This window comes from Garra rufa, chromosome 18 (assembly GCF_049309525.1).
Source record: "Garra rufa chromosome 18, GarRuf1.0, whole genome shotgun sequence".
Lineage (NCBI taxonomy): Eukaryota > Metazoa > Chordata > Actinopteri > Cypriniformes > Cyprinidae > Garra > Garra rufa.
The window spans coordinates 24,901,311-24,920,732 of NC_133378.1; the positions used below are offsets into that span (position 1 = coordinate 24,901,311).

At 34.9% G+C, this 19,422-nt stretch overlaps 1 protein-coding gene across 1 annotated transcript in view; it reads left to right on the forward strand.

The window, feature by feature from the left end:
• Nucleotides 1-7,206: 7,206 nt before the first annotated feature.
• The window catches only part of rbms2b (RNA binding motif, single stranded interacting protein 2b), a 40,087-nt gene continuing 27,871 nt past the window's right edge, over nt 7,207-19,422 (forward strand). The window contains exon 1 of the mRNA XM_073822692.1: nt 7,207-7,415. Coding sequence (XP_073678793.1) covers nt 7,344-7,415 — 72 coding nt within the window. The 5' untranslated portion in view covers nt 7,207-7,343. The remainder of the gene's footprint in view (nt 7,416-19,422) is intronic.

The following is a 19,422-nucleotide window of genomic DNA, read 5'->3' on the forward strand; positions in this document are numbered from 1 at the left end:
TCTACAGAATTGGTTCGAAGTCAGAGTTGGAAATATCTTTTTCAACAAATTTTGTATGTATGCAAATTGTATAATATCCAAGATACACATTTCTAATTGTGCAGTTAAATCTCGTATTTTATTTTTTTTAGAAAGTTTTGGAATATTTGTCTTCTCTGCAAATTTGTCACTACCGAAACACAGTAATATACTTTCAGAACAAAAATGTACAGAAAATGTACTCACCCCCTTGTCCTCATCCAAGATGTTCATGTCTTTCTTTCTTTAGTTGTAAGGAAATTATGTTTTTTGAGGAAAACATTTGAGGATTTTTCTCCATATAATTGTCTTCTATGGTACCCCGAGTTTGACTTTCCAAAATGCAGCTACAAAGGGCTCTAAACGATCACATCCGAGGAAAGAAGGGTCTTATCTAGCAAAACGATCAGTTATTTTATAGAAAAATTATAATTTATATACTTTTTAACCTCAAATGCTTGTCTACTCCGTGTATTCCTGTTCATGACAGTAAGGGTATGTTGAAAAACTCCCATCTTATTTTCTTCCTTCAAAATTGTCCTACATCGCTGTTTTACCTTATTTTGTAAAGGGTGTTTGATCTTATTTGCATGTTCACTTTGTAAACACTGGGTCGATACTTTGGAAGTTGGAAAAGAAAATGAGATGGGAGTTTTTCAACATAACCTAACTGTCGTGAACTGTAAATGTTTTAAAAAAATAAATGATCTTTCACTAGATAAGACCCTTCTTCCTCGGCTGGAATCATTTAGAGCCCTTTTAAGCTGCATTTAAACTGCATTTTGTAAGTTTGAACTATGGGCACCATAGAAGTCCATTATATGGAGAGAAATCCTTGAATGTTTTCTTTAAAAAACATAATTTCTTTACGACTGAAGAAAGAAAGACATGAACATCTTGGATGACAAGGCGGTGAGTACATTATGTGTACATTTTTGTTCTGAAAGTGAACTACTTCTTTAAGAAGGGTTATATTGACCTATTAAGATATTGCTTACATTTACATGTAATTATGCTTTTTTTCTATTTTATTCAAAAGTTTTTAGAGATGAATCAATAACAATTTTAACAATATTTCAAGTGTTATTTTGAATGAAATTTTTCTTTGTAAAAGGCAAAAAGTTGATCATACTGATTTTAAACTTAAGGATTCATTAGTTTGAATTTACATTGAACCAAACACTATTAAAACATCTTTATTTTTGACAAAACATCCCATGTTTCGGTAATGTTTTTGGTAGTGACCACATCACATTACATAAATTTTACTTGCATACTAAAACAGTACTAAAACATACTAAAATACTAAAAATGTGAATAACTGCACTAAAATGTTGTTTATCTGCCTCTTATAGTAATACGGGCCGTTGAATGCTTGAATCTGATTGGCTGACGAACGTTCTAAAGGTGTGCATTATTTTCAGAGAAACACGCGGCGAAAGTAGTTCCAGGCAGCATTTGACCGCATTACATGTCTATATCACTTCACCACACGATTTCAGTTATTTCAAAGGTCCTTACAGCCTAAAACAGCAAATAACTAAAACCCACAACGACACTGGCCAAACAAATAAATACAGTAAACAATAGGATAAAAACGACAGATTATTTTCATGTTTTTGCCACACTATTACGTTTTATTATGTACGGAAAGCACAGACTCTATTTAATCTCTCTCTTTCTATCTGTCTGCCTGTCTGTCTAAAATTCATTATTAAGTGCATAAGAAATGAATCCTACTCAAAATAGTGGTTTAAGGACAAAAACCTGACGAATGTCTTGAAACATCTGATATCATATGATGGGGCCTACTCACCAAGTGGATATGAGAGAGAGTGACACAGGAATATTCGTTTTAAAAAAATCAAAAAGATATTTTTAAAAACAAGTTTAGGGGTTAGGGTTCAGGACTCCCAACTGCAAGTACCCACTAAATGATGTTTTTATATATATTACGCTTACTGATATTTTAAATATTATTGTGGGTTTCAGAAGGTAATAAAATGATCTTAGCAAACGAATAAGATTTGAATACTTAAATGCTTTTTAAATGTGTTTTTTGGTTGTGGGACAGCAGTTTGAACCAATTCTGTAGACTGGCCAATACATGTGCAGACATTGTATGTGTGCTTCACTACTTTTGCTAATATAGTTACACAGAAAAAAATATTTTAAATATTAATATCACTATTGTCTGATTTTCCTGTGTCTAGATTCTAGCCTGGTTTTCTTGTTTTGCCTGTTTCTCTGCCTGCCCTGGAATTATCGCTTGTCTTGGATTTACCCTTTGTCTTACCGTTTCTGACTCTAATTTTGACTTTATTTTCATTTTCATTCACTCTTGTGAATTACCCGTTTGTCTTGCCCCTTGGATTACATTTGCCGTCGATCGACCCTTGCCTTTTATTGGACTACTCTAGTGTGTCGCCTGTACCATGCCAGTTTGCTGATGTTCGACCCTGCCTATTGTTTTGATCACGATTGATCAAAAGTTTGCGAATGGATCCGCTCGCCTCACGCCTCTGTCACTCCGTAACAACCGCTATCATTACCGTTTATTTTAACACTTATAATCAGCATAGATTCAATAAATTAATCAAAATTGACAGTAAAGACATTTATAATGCTAAAAATATTTTTAATTAACATAACCTTCAAAAAATAATCCTAAAAATTGTATCGGTTTCCTCAAACATATTAAACAGTGCATGTGTTTTCAACACTGATAATAATAAGAAATGCTTCTAACTTCTAAGCATCAGCATGTTAAAATGATTTCTGGATCATGTGACACTGAAAGCTGGAGTAATGCCAGGAATAAATTACGATTTATTTATAATTAATATGAATGTATTTTCCCATAGGGTGTTTGTAGGTATCTATTTGATGTTCGATTTGCACAGTGGAAGGCCAAACTGTTTATCTTCTTGTGTACATATGTAAATCAATAGCTCAGTGACCTTCATTTGTCCAGGACAGCCTACAGGCTTGGGAACTCTTATTATTCTGTTTAAAACCCAATTGTCTGATATTACCTGAGTTGAAATGCTATAAATCAAATGAACTGCAAGACTAAACTAACCAAACTAAACTCTTGGCAAATTATAAATCTTTTGTCAATATGGATATATACATTTCTAATCCCGTTTCAATCTCTGAGAACACCCAACAAGACTTTAATCATTAAAATATACAGAACGTGTAAATATGTCTCTACATATTAAACACTGTACCAACGCCGAGGGAATGTAGCATGTAGCTCTAATCTAAACATAAACAAGCAAAATGCCAGAGACCTGTAGACAGAGCACTGGAAGCACAGAGATTTCATCTGCAGTGGCCAAACAAAGAAATCAGAGTTTTAAACAACTATCCTCCCACATTAGCCACTCATCTGACTTCAGATAAACACTGTCGGCTCCTCTGCTGTTGCTGTGATGCTGGAGGAGATGACTTAGTGGTGTATGACTGGGTTCTGCTGTGGGCTGACTCATGATCCCAAGTGTCTTTTGGGCTTTGCTGGCAACACGGTGTTCCTTTGCCTACACTGCAATAAGGAAAAGAGTTAAACAGCAGGTGTGGTTGTAAGAATTTCCCTTTAAAATACGTTGACAGTGTTTCTGGGATTATGGGAGACATTTCGGTATAGCGCTGTCACAATCCTCGATTTGAATACATACGATTGTATTTTGCCTGCGTCGAATAACCAACAAAATACTGAAGTGGTGCATTCCATGCACAAGAGTTCATGAAATGCATTATTAGACCGTTTTCTAAGGCTGCATAATATAGTAAACCCATTTAAAAATCATAATAAAGTATAATGCTATTGTGAATTCACAAACGTTCTGATTCAATTAAATGAATATATGCGATGCAGGTTTAATATATTGCATGCATGTCGGTTACATACACTAGTGTGTTTTTGTTTTAAAATAACATTTTAAAATGAAGATGATCTTTGTCTACACTGGCGTTTTCACTGCGTTTCAGAAACCATCATTTTTAGAAGTCTCCTTTTTGGTCCGTTTACAGTAAAATCAACCCCAGAGTTTTCAAACTAAAACAGGGTTTGCAGCATTTTCAAAAGTCTCCATTTTCGAGGGTCGAAAACACTAGAGTACTGTAAACAACAGGTGTAACCGTAGCAAAAGTTATGCGTTTTACAATGAAAATGCACTAGTGTAAACGTAGCCTCAGCCCCAAATGCTGCTCCACAAAAACAGTCACATGTGTGGAGCATCTCCATTTTGGCATATTGTTGTGAGTTTGGGTTTATTATAATGTTCATCTGGGAACATAATATGCACCATTTCATCAAATTTAAGGTAAATCATTTATAATGTCAACACAAGAGAATACATTATCTTTCTCGATATGCTAACTGTTCATTGCGATTTTAAAATAAAAGCTCAAACCCTCACTCTGAATTTACACGTTTCTATGTCCACATATTCAAGAAATTACAGTGTCTGTAGCATTTCTGTCGTATTGTAAATAAATAACCAAATATTAAAGATTAAGTGGACATTTGCATTAAATATTTAATCTATATTTAAAGGAACACTCCACTTTTTTTGGAAATAGGCTCATTCTCCAACTCCCCCCGAGTTAATAAGTTGATTTTTACCGTTTTGAAATCCATTCAGCCGTTCTCCTGTTCTGGCGATATCACTTTTAGCATAGCTTAGATAGATCATTGAATCCTATTAGACCAATAACATCACGTTCAAAAATGCCCAACGAGTTTGGATATTTGTCCTATTTAAAACTTGACTCTTCTGTAGTTATATCGTGTACTAAGACCAGCGGAAATGCAAAGCTTCAATTTTCTAGGCTGATAAGATTAGGAACTACACTCCCATTCCGCCGTAATAGTCAAGGAAGTTTGCTGCCGTAATATGGCTGAAGCAGGAGCAGTAATACCACGCAGCACATGTGCAAATGCTAAACTAGCTGGGAACTCATTTCTGATAATACTCCGCCTGCTTCGGCCATATTACGGCCATATTACATATATACTATTTCCAAAAAAAGTGGAGTGTTCCTTTAACAAGGATTAGATCTCAGTAAAGTATCAAATCAATCGTCAGGCCGTTGGCGCCCTCTACAGTCATTTGTTATAATCCTTAATGTACGTTAGCTCTATTGCTTATATTACATTATGTATTTTAACAGTTTTGTTCAATAATCATATGATTACTTGCTATAACCATAATTTTAACGGTTTATTGTTTGCTTATGTCTATTTTTATTGGGCTACAACAAAAAATATAATTATCCGAATATTCAATTAATCATCAGAATAATCCACAGATTACTCAATTACCAAAGTAATTGTTAGTGACACAGCCCTACATTTCAGTAACTGCATATTTGATAAAAATCATAACCTGCACATAACTATTAAAAGTTTAGAATAATGAGAAATAAAAAGAAGTTAATTCAATTATAAAGAGCAGGTCATAACTCTTAAAAGATATAGTTCAAAAGAATAGTTGAATCTTCTGCCTGTTACCGATATACGTCACTAGGTAACATATTTGCATAATCCCAGCCTGGCGTGAAATACAAACACTCTGACCTGTCCACAAACACTTCTGCTAGTTAGTGTGTTTACATCATGTCCAGAAGACGCTGTGTTCCGCACTGTGAAAGCAAGTTTGTTTTGTTGTTGCCGAAAGATGATAATGTGAAGAATCAGTGGTTAAATTTTTTTCCATGATACCACAGCAATACAATTCAAACCTTTTGTGTGCTCGTCATTTCACACAGGACTGCTCCTCTAATCTTGCGCTAAAAGCTTGTCCATGAAAGATAAGCCCGTACCTTCGTTATTTGGACCAACATGCGTCTCCGAACCACAACCTGTAAGTATGATTAATAAGTTATGTGTACATTTTCAACAGAGTGCTCAAAATATCAAGTTTTTTGTGCTAATAGGTGATGTATACCTAGTGAAGCTTTGCATTTTAAACTAAACCCCAATATTACTGAAATAGTTCTGATAATTCGCTGTGAACCCACTATTTCTTAAGAATGTGTTGATTAACGTAGACTGTCCTTGTTCGAATAACTTCGTTAAATAGTGTTGAACAATCAGGATAAGCGCAAGTAATTATCCGCTATACCCACAATCCCTATGCACTGTGTACACAATGAGTGTCGTATACATGCAGATCGCTTCTGGTGTTTGTGTATACTACGCCAGAGTGCGTACACATGTAACGTGCAGGATGACGAGCTCGTGCTCAGGACAGTTGGACGTGGCTGTGTATCAAAGGTAAAAAATTATATAAATACTGTTCAGTTTCTCGCAAAAACCGATGGTTTCGTGTGTTAGGACATCAGTGTATCGCCGCAGGGTGTAATTTAGATTTGTCTGTGTATGTTTTTTTTTTACTTTTAAAGGTCTGGTATCCACATGGCATCCACTGCCATTATATGGCTGACAGACTGCACCGGTTTGAGTTAAAAATCTTTGTTTGTGTTCTACTAAATAAACAAAGTCACCTACATCTTGAATGCCCTGGGGGTAAGCAGATAAACAAATTTTCATTTTTGGGTGAACTATCTCTTTAAGTTCAGAACTGCTTCAAAAGAATTGTTTCAAAATAATTGCAAAATGATTCTAATATTAAATATATATTCTAAGAAAAATGACAATATTTTCTGATCTTAGATGCAATTGAACCTGTTGTAAGGGACACAATATTAGGACACTTTAAAATACCATATGACCTGCTCTTTAAAACATATCCTGATAGAAAACAATTCTTTTCCAGTTTTGAAGTGCACTGCACCCTAGTTTAGCTTTTTCTGAGTATCACCATACAGAATTACAATCTGAATTTGTAAATGTCCAGCTTCCCAGAGGTGCATATACAAGCAGTGAATATCATATTTAATAGTGTTTGTGCAGCTGCGAAAATTCAGCATAGATTTCCAGAAAGTTCAAGAATGGGTCTTTCGGTTGATTTACCTCCATTACGATGCTTGTTTAAAAAATAAAAGTTAATATGAAATCAAAACTCTTTTGTTATTCATAAGAGAGTATAACTTTCAATACCATTTAGAACAGAATAGCGTGTACTATTGCGGTGTGCTAATGAACAGCAGTGTGTGTGTGTGTGTGTGTGTGTGTGTGTGTGTGTGTGTGTGTGTGTGTGTGTGTGTGTGTGTGTGTGTGTGTGTGTGTAAGCGACTCAATCTCTTCCACAGACTCCAGGCTGAATGTCCCCGGTGACGTCAGCTGACTGTTTTGGCTGTACTAGGCGCTCCGGACACAGCGCGCTGCTGCTGCTGTTGCTGCTGCTGCTGTAAAAATGCTGCTCTCTGTGCCGCCAAGGACAGGAATCAACCCATATAACGGCTATACCAGCAGAACCAGTAAAAAGGTAAAGCCCTCTTCACATGCGGTGGCGTCAGCTGGTCGGGCCGGCGGAAAACGCTCATTTCTGTCGCTTATCTCTGTTGTGTGTGTAATTGCATGAGTGTGAGCTGCAGTGTCCTTGAAAGTGGAACCGTGAAAATACTGAAGTGTATCATCGCGCTATGTGCCGGATAATCTAGCGCTGTGGAGTATGATAGGCTACTAAAGTCGGCGTGTATTAAAAAGTGGGCATCTTAATGTAGATTCATCTGCTGGCTGATGAGAAGTCACAGACTGTACGGAACTTGCGGTCCGAAATGTTCACGGACAGATACTTATTTGTAGGCACACGATGCTTGTGGATTCGTTGCGGTAAATCAGAATAGAGACGTATTATTTGGGATTCCTGAGGTAAAATCGCTTGATGGGGAAAAAGAAAATTAGTTTAACCAAGTTTTACGTTGAGTCATTCGCCCCACCCCTATAAATCCCACTACTATGACGGGAAACATTTAGGTTTCGGATTGACTTTGCAGAGACAGAAAGTCAATGAATCCGACATAGGATGCCTTTGAATTACGGGCTGTTTATTTTCGGAGAGACAAAGGTCAGAATGAAAGGGAAAAAAACGCTAAATTCGCTTTTATAACATGTTAATGGCGCAGTTAATGTGTAATAACGCACATATGATGTTGGTTAGGCTACATGCAGTGAATTATTCAGTATAGATAACAAATGGGACCCTGGACCACAAAACCAGTCATAAGTGCAATTTTTTTGGAAATTGAGATTCATACATCATTTAAAAGCTTAATAAATAAGCTTTCCATTGATGTATGGTCTGTTAGGATGGTACAATATTTGGCCAAGATACAACTATTTGAATATCTGAGGGTGCTAAAAATCTAAATATTGAGAAAATCACCTTTAAAATTGTCCAAATGAAGTACTTAGCAATACATATTACTAATCAAAAATTAAATTTTGATATATTTACAGTAGGAAATTTACAAAATATGTTCATGGAACATGATCTTTATTTAAAATCCTAATGGTTTTTGGCATAAAAGAAAAATCGACTGGTTTTGCTGTCCAGGGTCCTTTTTTCATAAAAGATTCGTCGCTAGTTATTTCAATGATTAAGATTTCAATAACTTACATTCAGAAGCGATTTTTAGTTTGACTTTGTTTTCTGACACAAATAAATCAAACATAACATTACGACTATCTTAATACTAATAGAATTTTTTAAAGCACATTATATTTATGTAAGTTTTGAACCTTTCTGTTTTGAGCTTAAGCTCAAAATGAGTATCTATCACTTCAGAATGAATTGCTGTTGAGTTTGTGTATGCAAATGAATGCAAATATTACATAAGTAAGTTACTTTACTGCCACAATGATACAATGGCGCTATTGTGTACTACTATTCGTTTATCAATCTCTACCTGACACATGCCAATAATACTGTGCAATTCTGTGCGAGCCAGTTCATATATATGCACTTTTTAACATCAGGCGTGCTTTCTTGCAGGTTTACTCAAAGCACTCCATCTTTATCATCTGCAATCTTCAATGCCCTTACAAGGTCATCATCACAAATACATATTAATTAACACCGAAATAAAACGACAGTGCAAAGCGAAGAAAGACTACTAAAATGTTGACCGTTTTATGAATTATTGCCTGATTATTTACAGAATTAGACACTGACATTGGGTATGATGGTCTGTCTACTCATTAACAGTTTCATAAGCATACACCCTGTGATCTGATCCAGCTTGGCTCTCTAAATGTTATTTCAGCTTTACGCCCATGCTCAAGAAATAATCCAGAAACAACGCATAGATGCAAGCAGTCTATGAGGTTCAGTTTATGAGGAAATAAGAGAAGACCAAAGCTATTGAGATTCACAGTTACATGTTAACCACATTCATTGACCTCATTGTCCTTTTGTTTTTAGAGCTAACCGTGCACTCAGATTTTTACAAAACCGACACTTTACTTTTAAGTGCTGCTCTAGGAAACACTGAACTGCCTGACAGCAGAGCTTCCACCGGCCTAGCCGCTGAGCAGGCAGGTGTCCGAGCCCGTGGTGCATCTTTTCTCAATAACTCGCACAGCAGGGCGAGTGCTGGGGGAGGAAGTGTAGGTAGTAGCGTGAAAGGAAGTAAGCTGTGTTGGGCAGGTGGGCATCATGTCCCTCGGCCATAAAGAGGACATGTTTGTCATGACTGAAAGGTTGCGTATTGCCATGAAATGTAGATATTACATTTGCATCACCTCAGGGATGGCAGTGAAGATGGTAGACTGTGTTTTTGGAAGCAGAATTGAATTCAGGGCATCTGTTTGTAATGGAAAAAATCACCTGGTGATGTCAGGTTACTTTACCTGCTGGAACGGGCTGGGTGAAACTGTGTTTGAGTAGGGGGCTACTGGCCAAAAGCCTAGAGGCAGACCTATCTGTTGAGTAATGCTGGCTGTTGTTGCTGACAATGGGAACAATGAGAACGACAAGTCCAGTTTGGATAACTGCTTCAGGTTGCTGTCCTTGTTGGACAAGTCCTGGCCGTAGTGTATTGTGAAGCTAAGGGCCTCTATATTCATTTTTAGTTGGTGTAGCTGTGTAAAAATGCAGAGGGAGAATGTCAGATGTGGGTAAAACTACTAAACAGTATTTCTGCTGGGATACTGCAGCTCTCAATGAATGTGGGCTATAAGGAAATTATCTGACAGGTTGTGAAGCTTATATTGTGGGGCATTTTGATGTGTTTGGAAATACTGCTTAGCCTATGATTTTATACTTGAAATTTGGAATTTTTTCCTAATTTTGGGTCATGAATGTGTTTTCAAAGGTTTAACACTCCACTGTGTTGTGGAGTGTGTGTGCGTACAGAATTTCTATGATGATTATTATGTTTTCAGGTCAGTTTGACCCTCATATTTCATTTTTAAAGGCAGCTGCACAGACCTGAAATGAAACATTTTTGGTGTATTTTGTTCTGTCAGTTTTCTGCCTCTGAGAGTATTTACTTTTAGATTTATGCGTTTGGCAGACACTTTTATCCAAAGTGTGCATTTTTTTTATCAATTTATGCATGCTTAATTTGCTGGAAAGCACCACGCTGTACTGTTTGAGCTTTAGGAAAGCACACACCTCCTCTGTTTTAAAATGACAACGTTTTTTTTTTAATAGCTGCAATACTATGCTATTAATAATATTCACAGTTTATAAAAAAAAGGTTAAATAAATAGTTACTTTTTTGTAATGTGTGAGAGGTATTAATGCTTTTAAGGTTTGCTGTTTTACCATATTTTTTAATCATATAGTGCAATTTTTTTAGCATGTAGTGTGATTTTAATTTTAACAAATCTAAAGTCAAGATCAATCTGACCCTGACCATAATGATTTTTAACCCTAAATGCAAGATGGGCTGTCACTAATGATTATTTTGGTAATCGAGTAATTAGTCGATTATTCTGATGATTAATCGAGTAATTGGATAATTATAATCAATTTGTGGTAATACAAATAGACCTAAGCAAACAATATCCTTTGACTTGAAATGACTTGAAATACATGTATAATAGCAATGAGGCAATAATAATTATTTCTAAAGTAATAAAGTATCAAAACTGCAGGGGGCGCCAATGGTCCAGACGATTGTTTTTACACTTTACTGTACGATCTAATCCTTGTTTAATATTGACTAAACAATATTTAATTCAAATGTCTACTTGATATTTAATATTTGGCCAATTCAAAATCAAAACGTGAGCTTTTATTTTTGAAATCGCAATGAATATTTAGCATATTGAGATGGATATTGATGTATTCTCCTGTGTTTGCATAGATTTATAAATTATTTACCTTACAAATCTGATGAAATGGCGCACACTGCGTTCCCAGATGAATCTTATAATAAACCTCAGACTCGCAACAACATGCAGAGTTGGAGTTTCAGATGCTCCTTACATGTAAATGATAGCAGTTTGTGTGGAGCAGCATTTACTGTGAACGGAGCCGCTCTGAGATACACGTACGAAACCTATTACAACGCATTAAAATAATTAAAGCGCAAATATTAAACGTATCGCATATCTTAATTTAATTTAATCTTAGTGTTTGTGAATTCACAATAAATTTATGCTTTATTATGTGTTTTAAATGGGTTTAATATATCATGCAGCCTCGGAAAATAGTCTAATAATGCGTTTCATGCATTCTGGTCTGTGGAATATGCACCACTTCCAGTATTTTGCTGGTTACTCGACACGGGCAAAATGCAATCGAGAATTTTTTTTTTAAATCGAGTACTCGAATTGAATCGAGGAACCGTGACAGCCCTATTCACATGCTTAAATGCAAGATATGTATATTCTTGGTGTGGATAAGCTCCGCAGAAAATGTAATTTGAAACACTATTTCCACAGAATGTGTGCCTATGAGTTATCAGGGGACATTAATTTTTCCCAAATTTTTGGATTTGTGAGAGAGTGCAGCCACTGGTCTCTAATTTCCTCCTTAAGTGCCCCAAACTTAGATAGGCTTCCTAAGCCTTGCAGGTCTGCTAAGCACTGCTGCACTGACTCACCCAACTGCTGTCAGCTCTGGCGGAATAAAATCCACTGGAGAATGACACTCTGTGGGGCAGCAAAATGTTGCAAATCACTTTACACAGTATGAATTTTTGAAGCTCATTAGAGTCTTACAAATATTCTGTGACCTTTCAGGTAATGAAACACCCTTTTTATGCAAATCACTCAGTTTTCAATGTAAAGTTGAGAACTTTGAGATGTGAGTATTGAGAGGAACAATGAGCAGCGACTATCCACCTATGGGCGAGATTTCTAGTTCATTAGCCGCTACAGGGAAATAACAAGAAGAATAACAAGAGGCAGTGAATGGTAAAACTGTTTGCACTACAAACCAGTGTGTTCATAATTAAGATAATGCATTAAAATAATATGGAAAGACATACTAAATTGCAATATCAAGCAGCAAAACAAGCTGTTTTGTACAGCTAAAAAATAGCTGGATGTGGATGAGACCGGAAGCCAGACCCATAAAATTTGCAAATGGCCATGCCCACTCTTACAGGAAGAAAAATGTGGATAGATGCTTCTTAGTAATACTCCAAAAACATCATACCCATATATGCCAGTTGCAAAAAATAAGAAGTTCAACAGTAAGGGTTTTTTTGGGCCACCAGTTCAGATTTTTTAAAGTTTTCCTTCTAACATATTCACTGGTCCAGTCACAAAATAAAACTGATATTTTTTTAAATAAAAAATATTAAATATTTAATTTTAATATTAATAAATTGAAATGTTTGTAAAACTATATTGTTTAAATTTCTAGAAATAAAAAATAAAATATTAATAAAACGAACTTCATTCATTTTTTTCCGTTTTAATTTTTCTGGATTCTGTTTAAATTTTTCTAGACTCTGTTTTAATGGTTAAATTAAAAAAATAAACAAAAAGCATGTCTAATTTATTGAAATCATGAAACTTGCAGAATTTACTTTTTTTTTTCTATTTTTACCAAACTCTTGTGTTTTCCATTAATGTTCTAGATTCTATTTGAATGGTTTCATAAAATTTCCATAATCAAAAGCATCACTAGTTGATTGTTTTTTTATAAAAATATGTATTGTTATTTTTTTAGTTTCTTTTTTTTTTTTTTTTTCAGAAATACAGTTTTTACATTTTTCTGGTAAATACATTTTGGTAAATATTCCTTAAAAAATAATGTTTTAATAACATTTTATCTGTAATAGTAGTACTATCATTACATCAAACATTTTTTCTGTCACCGTTTCTTCAAGTTAAACCGAACTTTTATTTTGATAGGTTGCTGTGAAGACCTTTAAGTTTCTGTTTGTATATGATATGGCGATAGTTTTTTTCTCAAACAAAATGGTAAAATGCTCATGAAGTGACTCTCAGAGCAGTTCTAGAGATTGTTTTTGTGTTCATGTACTAATAAAAACACCGCAAGCGTCACACATGTGTAGGTATGTGTGTAATAAACGAAATCAAGCATCTGCGCCATTCATTCACACAGAGATGTGGTACATGCAGGATTCCTGTTTAAATAGTATTTTTGCGGCTCAATATTCACACACTAGTCCATATCATGTTTTGATTTAAGTGTACTGACCTACTTTTGATTTATCCATCCAAAATTTGTCAAATTCCATGACAAGTTATACAGTAAATTCAGTTTTTGTGACTGGATTCTGCACTTTTATCTGCGTTTTCCGCATTGCAGAAATCTTAGGGCCCTATATATCTCATTTCTAGTGATAGTTTTAAATTTTACAGCTATAATGTAACTCTATATTTCAACACTTATGCTGGAAATCAAGGCATATGGTGCAAAACTATATTCAATAATAGTAACTAAATAGTACTAAATGGCAAACTTGATTTGTAACATAAAAGTTTTAAACTGTAACATTGCAAACCTTTCTTCACATTATGTGATTGTGCAAAAATATTTGAATCACTCAGCAGCGCATGCTGTAGATTCCTTGGGACAGAGTCTGTTTCTGTTGGTAGCACCACAGAAATGTGTGTTCACTCACATGCACGCACTTCGAAATTCTCCTTCACGGAATGGATCACTGCTGAAAGACACAGTTTTGAAAACCAAGCAGCCTAGACGGAGAGTCATTCCCCTCCTTCCTGCACTCTTGGCAGGGATGCAGATTGCTCAAAGATAAATGACTTGGAATTCCTGGAATTCCCATCTCAAACATTGTGCATGGATCCTGGGTTACTAGCTGTGGCAAAGCTTTTTTGGTTTTTAATTTCTACTAAAAGTGATAGTTTGACATTTTTGATTAGCCAGAAGATATACAGACAGAGAGGCTGAGAAAATGCCGGACAAGATGAAATCCTGATTTGCGAGTGTAACTTGAAAAGGGTGGAGAACTGAGCAACTGAGGGATTTTTTTTTCTGCTGTTCTCAGTCCCTTCGCTTCAACTTCAATCCAGTAAACGATGTTTGGGTGAAAAAAATTCAATATTTCACAAAAATCAGCATATATGTCACTTAAAAATACTCCTCTGGAGAAATGGAATTGAGGGACATCAATATTCTGAATTATTTTAATATCATCTTAGTATGCGTATGCAAAGATTTAATCTTTTTATTTTTACATTATGTATTATATTATTAAGCCACCACAGTTTTGAATATCTAATCTAATTGTGAATCGTGAATCCAATCTATTTCTCAAACCAGAGTAATTCGACTAACTACACATTTAAAAAAATCACAATATTATTGCATTGTGACCCAGATACACTACCAGTCAAAAGTTTTTTAATGTTTTTTTAAAGAAGTCTCTTCTGCTCACCAAGCCTGCATTTTATATGATCTAAAGTACAGCAAAAAATGCAATTTTGAAATATTTTTACTATTTAAAATACTGTTTTCTATTTGTATATATTTTAAAATGTAATTTATTCCTGTGATCAAAGCTACATTTTAAGCATCATTACTCCAGTCTTCAGTGTCATATGATCCTTCAGAAAGCATTCTAATATGCTAATTTGCTGTTCAACAAACATTTTTTTATTATTACTATTAATAATATTTAAAACAGTACTTTTTTCAGGATTCTTTGATGAATAGAAAGAGCCTAGCCTGGCTAACGCCAGACCACGTTATGACTTCGTCATGATTCGTGGTCTGGGAACCACATGTTCATTTTCTCGTATTTGAGGCGTGGTTTACAAATGCCCAGAGCCGTTTAATGGGCGATACGAATGTCTATCAAATGCGCCTGTGCGTAGTTCATAGCCAATCGTTTCAATTATACCGGATGACGTATGTAGAGCGAACGCATAAAAGTTGCTCTTTTTTTTTCAAAATAAACTTGCGTTCTAAACTACTTAGAAGAACACTATGCCGTGTCTACACCGGACGCGACAGTTGCCGCGCCGCAACAGCTAAAGTCTGTCTACACTGGACGCGACAAGGCGACCGTTGCAAATCATTTAAACTTTTGTGTGAGCACGTCATAAATAGAACGCGGCAGCAGATTACTGTCGGGATTTGCCATGTCTCGCCGCATCCAGTGTAGACAGCATAATAGGTTCTAATGTCATTTGTTGCGTCGGGTCACGCCGCTCACGTCCGGTGTAGACACGAAAGATAACTTCGCGGCTGCTGCCGTGCTGGATCCATAGTTTTTTTTTTTTTTTTTTTTTTTTTTCACGTTGTTTAACTTTTTTTTTTTTTTTTTTTTATTGCAACAATTTACAACCAAACAAGGTACATAAACACAATCCAGAAAATAACCAATCATGTTCAGCCTTGGTTGAGCATAACCAAAAAAAAAAAATAACAAAAAAAGCATAAATAAACCAGATGAGAAAGGATAACTACAAAGTATAATATATCAAAAGTAAAATACAAAAATACAAAAAAAGGGCTTTTACAATAAATTGTACAGATCTAGGAGAGAAATCAATTTAAGGGCTTTCTTATTCTTAACCAATTTTAAAGATTTGTATAAGAGTTTTACCTCATTCTGCCACTGAATAAAGTTAGGTATAGATTTACACCATCTGCACTTGTGAATAAAAAACTTTCCAAAACATAACAAGACATTAATAACAAATTCAAAGTCTTTGTTTTCAAGAAATATACCAAACCTGACTACCTTCACATCAAGTGGTGGAAATTCAACATCCCTGGTACATAACCAGTTACGCAATTCTCTCCAAAAAGGTTGTACCATATCACACAAAAAGAAAACATGATCTAAAGATTCAATACTGGTTTCACAAAAAACACAATTATTTACATCAAACTTAAATTTCAATCTTAAGAATTCGTTAGTAGGGTAAATCTCATTTAGAATCTTGAAGTTTACCTCCTTAGCTTTTGGAGGAAGGGGGAAAGACATATACATTTTTCTAATTTTTTTAATTTCAAACGTGTCAAAATCTTTAAGCACGTATTCCCTTTTAATTGGGTTTGGATAATAGACCTGTAAGATACAATTTCTAATAATCTTATTGGTGCATTTTTTTCCACAAAAGTCAAAACCTTCTAAGGAAAGCTGCCTCAATTCTTGAGAAACTTGAGAGTGAACAATATCTTCTTTAACCATTAATCTCAACGCAACTGGAATGACTCTGATCATTTTATTATAAATATTAACAGTACACTGTAGTTGGAATTTCTCACAAAACTCACTATGCAGTAACAAATTTCCATTATCATCCAAAAAATGGGCAATAGCCCATATCCCTTTGGATTCCCATTCCTCAAAATAAACAGACTTTCTGCCGAGCTTAATGTATCTATTATTCCAAACTGGAGTGTTATGAGGTGTAAAGTTATGCTTAAACAATAATTTCCAATAAAGCAGCACTTGCTGATGAAAGTTAGAAAGTTTCACTGGTAACGAAGTACACTCAAAATCACAACGTAAAAAGAAATGTATTCCCCCCAGCTTCTTAAAAATTGCATTGGGGATAATAAACCAAAAAGATTGGTCATTACCAATGAATGATTTTAACCATTTTAATTTCAGTACACCATTCATAATATCAAAATCAATCGCATTTACCCCCCCATCTTCATGCTTTTTAACCATATCGTCTTTTCGTATGTAATGACATTTATTCCTCCAGATAAATTTAAAATTCATCTTATTTACTTCTTTAATCATTCTTGCTGATATGGGTAAGGAAAAGGCTGGGTATATGAGTCTGGACAGACTATCCATTTTAGACAAAAGAACTCTCCCAAAGATTGAAAGATCCCTCTGCAGCCATCGATTCAATATTGATTTACATTTATCTATGTTATTCCATACATTTTTATTCTCCATTATTTCTCTCTCTTTAGAAATAACCAACCCCAAATATTTAACTTCCTTCTTAATTTGGATATTAAATAGTGATTGCAGAGGAAGCTCATGTAAAGTTAACATTTCACATTTCTTTAGATTCAGATGCAGCCCAGAAGCTTTAGAAAACACATTAACAGAATGTAGAGCTAGAGGAATTTGTTGTTCATTTTTTAAAAATAATGTAGTGTCATCTGCGAATTGACTTATTATTATTTGCCTATCTAACACTGTTAACCCTTTAATATCATTATTTTTAATCAATATCGCTAATAGCTCAGCGACCATTATAAACAATAATGGAGAGCTACCGCAACCTTGACGAATTCCCCTTTTAATTGGAAATCTTGTACAAGTTCCATGACCTAGAGCTACAGAGCTATTTATACCGTTATATAACATTTCAATTAAATTTATAAATCTTGCTCCAAACCCAAAATGCATCAATGTTTTCAAAATAAATGGATGCTCCACCGCATCAAAAGCTTTATAGAAATCTAAAAAAATAAGAAATCCCCTACCCTGAATCATCTCACTATAATCGAGTAAATCTAAAACCAATCTAATATTGTTGTGAATTGACCTTCCCTCCAAAAAACCTGATTGTGTCTCGCTAATTATGGAAGAAATGCCTTTTTTCAGTCTAGCAGCAATGGCACCAGAAAAAAGTTTATAATCAGTGTTGAGTAAAGTGATAGGCCTCAAATTTTCTAAAAATCTTTTATCTTTACTGGCCTTAGGAATCAGTGTAATTAAGCCTTGCTTCATACTTTCCATCAACTCTTTCTTTTCAATGCATTCGTTTAGGGCATTAAATAATAAATTCCTCAAATCCTGCCAAAAAAATTTAAAAAAATTATTAGTGAGCCCATCTGTCCCTGGAGATTTGTTTAACGGCAACTTCGTCACAACTGAGTCCAATTCTTCAATTCTAAGATCTGAATCACATACCATTTTAAAAGAATTCTCAATATGTGGAATATAGTTTTGAATTTTATCAAAAAAACAATCTGATTCATCAGAGGAAAATTCTGAAGAATATAATTTAGAATAAAACAAAAACACCTCTTTTTCAATTCTACTAGAATCTTTGCATTCTTCATCATGAATCATTAAACTCTCAATGGAGTTTCTTTGCTGTCTATTTTTTTCTAAATTACTAAAGTATGAAGAATTCTTTTCGCCATCCTCAATCCACCTGGCCCGCGACCTTACAAAGGCCCCTTGGGCCCTCTCAAGATAAAGATTATCTAATTTATTCTGAAGCTCCATCACCCTATTTTTTTCCTCATTATTTAAAACAGGTTTATTACAACACTGACTTACTTCATGAATTAGGGTACTTTCAAACTCCCTTTTTTCTTTAATAATTTTCTTAGAGAACCTTATGGAAAAATCCCTAATTTTAAATTTTACAAATTCCCATTTACTTATATTACAATCAAAAGAATCATTTATCTCTATACTACGTATCAATTCTTTAATTTTGCTACAAAATTCTTCATTTTGTAAAAGACCAGCATTAAACTTCCAATAACCTTTGTTTCTAAATTGCTTAACAGTGGGGTGCTGGATCCATAGTAACAAACTGCTTCGGTGAGTCGCATAGAAGGCGTCATCGTCTTGCTGCTCCCTCCCCGTTCTGTGATTGGTTCCCTATCTTAGGTGAAAATTAGGTCCATGGTTTCCAGACTAGACTAGAAGCGTGAATAAAATCGCGCTTCGCAAGGCAGGATGGGGAAACCCAGGCTAGAAAGAGCCAGCATTTGTTTAGAAAATAAAAAGCTTTTAGAACATTATACACTATACCATTCAAAAGCTTAGAGTCAGTATAATTAGGGCTGTGCAATTAATCGAAATTCGGTTTCGATTTCGATTTCTGCTTCAAACGATCATGAAAATGCAGTAATCGAGATGAAATGATTATTGCGCCCCATTCTGCCCTTTTACCAGTGGTGCGCTTTCGCTCCTCCATAAAAGCCAAATTTCACATGCAAATCAGCTAAATCATGTAAGGTGGCTTTCATAAAATGGGACGTGCTTGATTTATTAATGTTTCTTTGATGTTGTGTTTTTAATAGCACGTAAGAAAACTTGCGCTGTCCTTTGTTAATGCGCTCAGAGACGGACCAGAACACGGACATGAAAGTTATC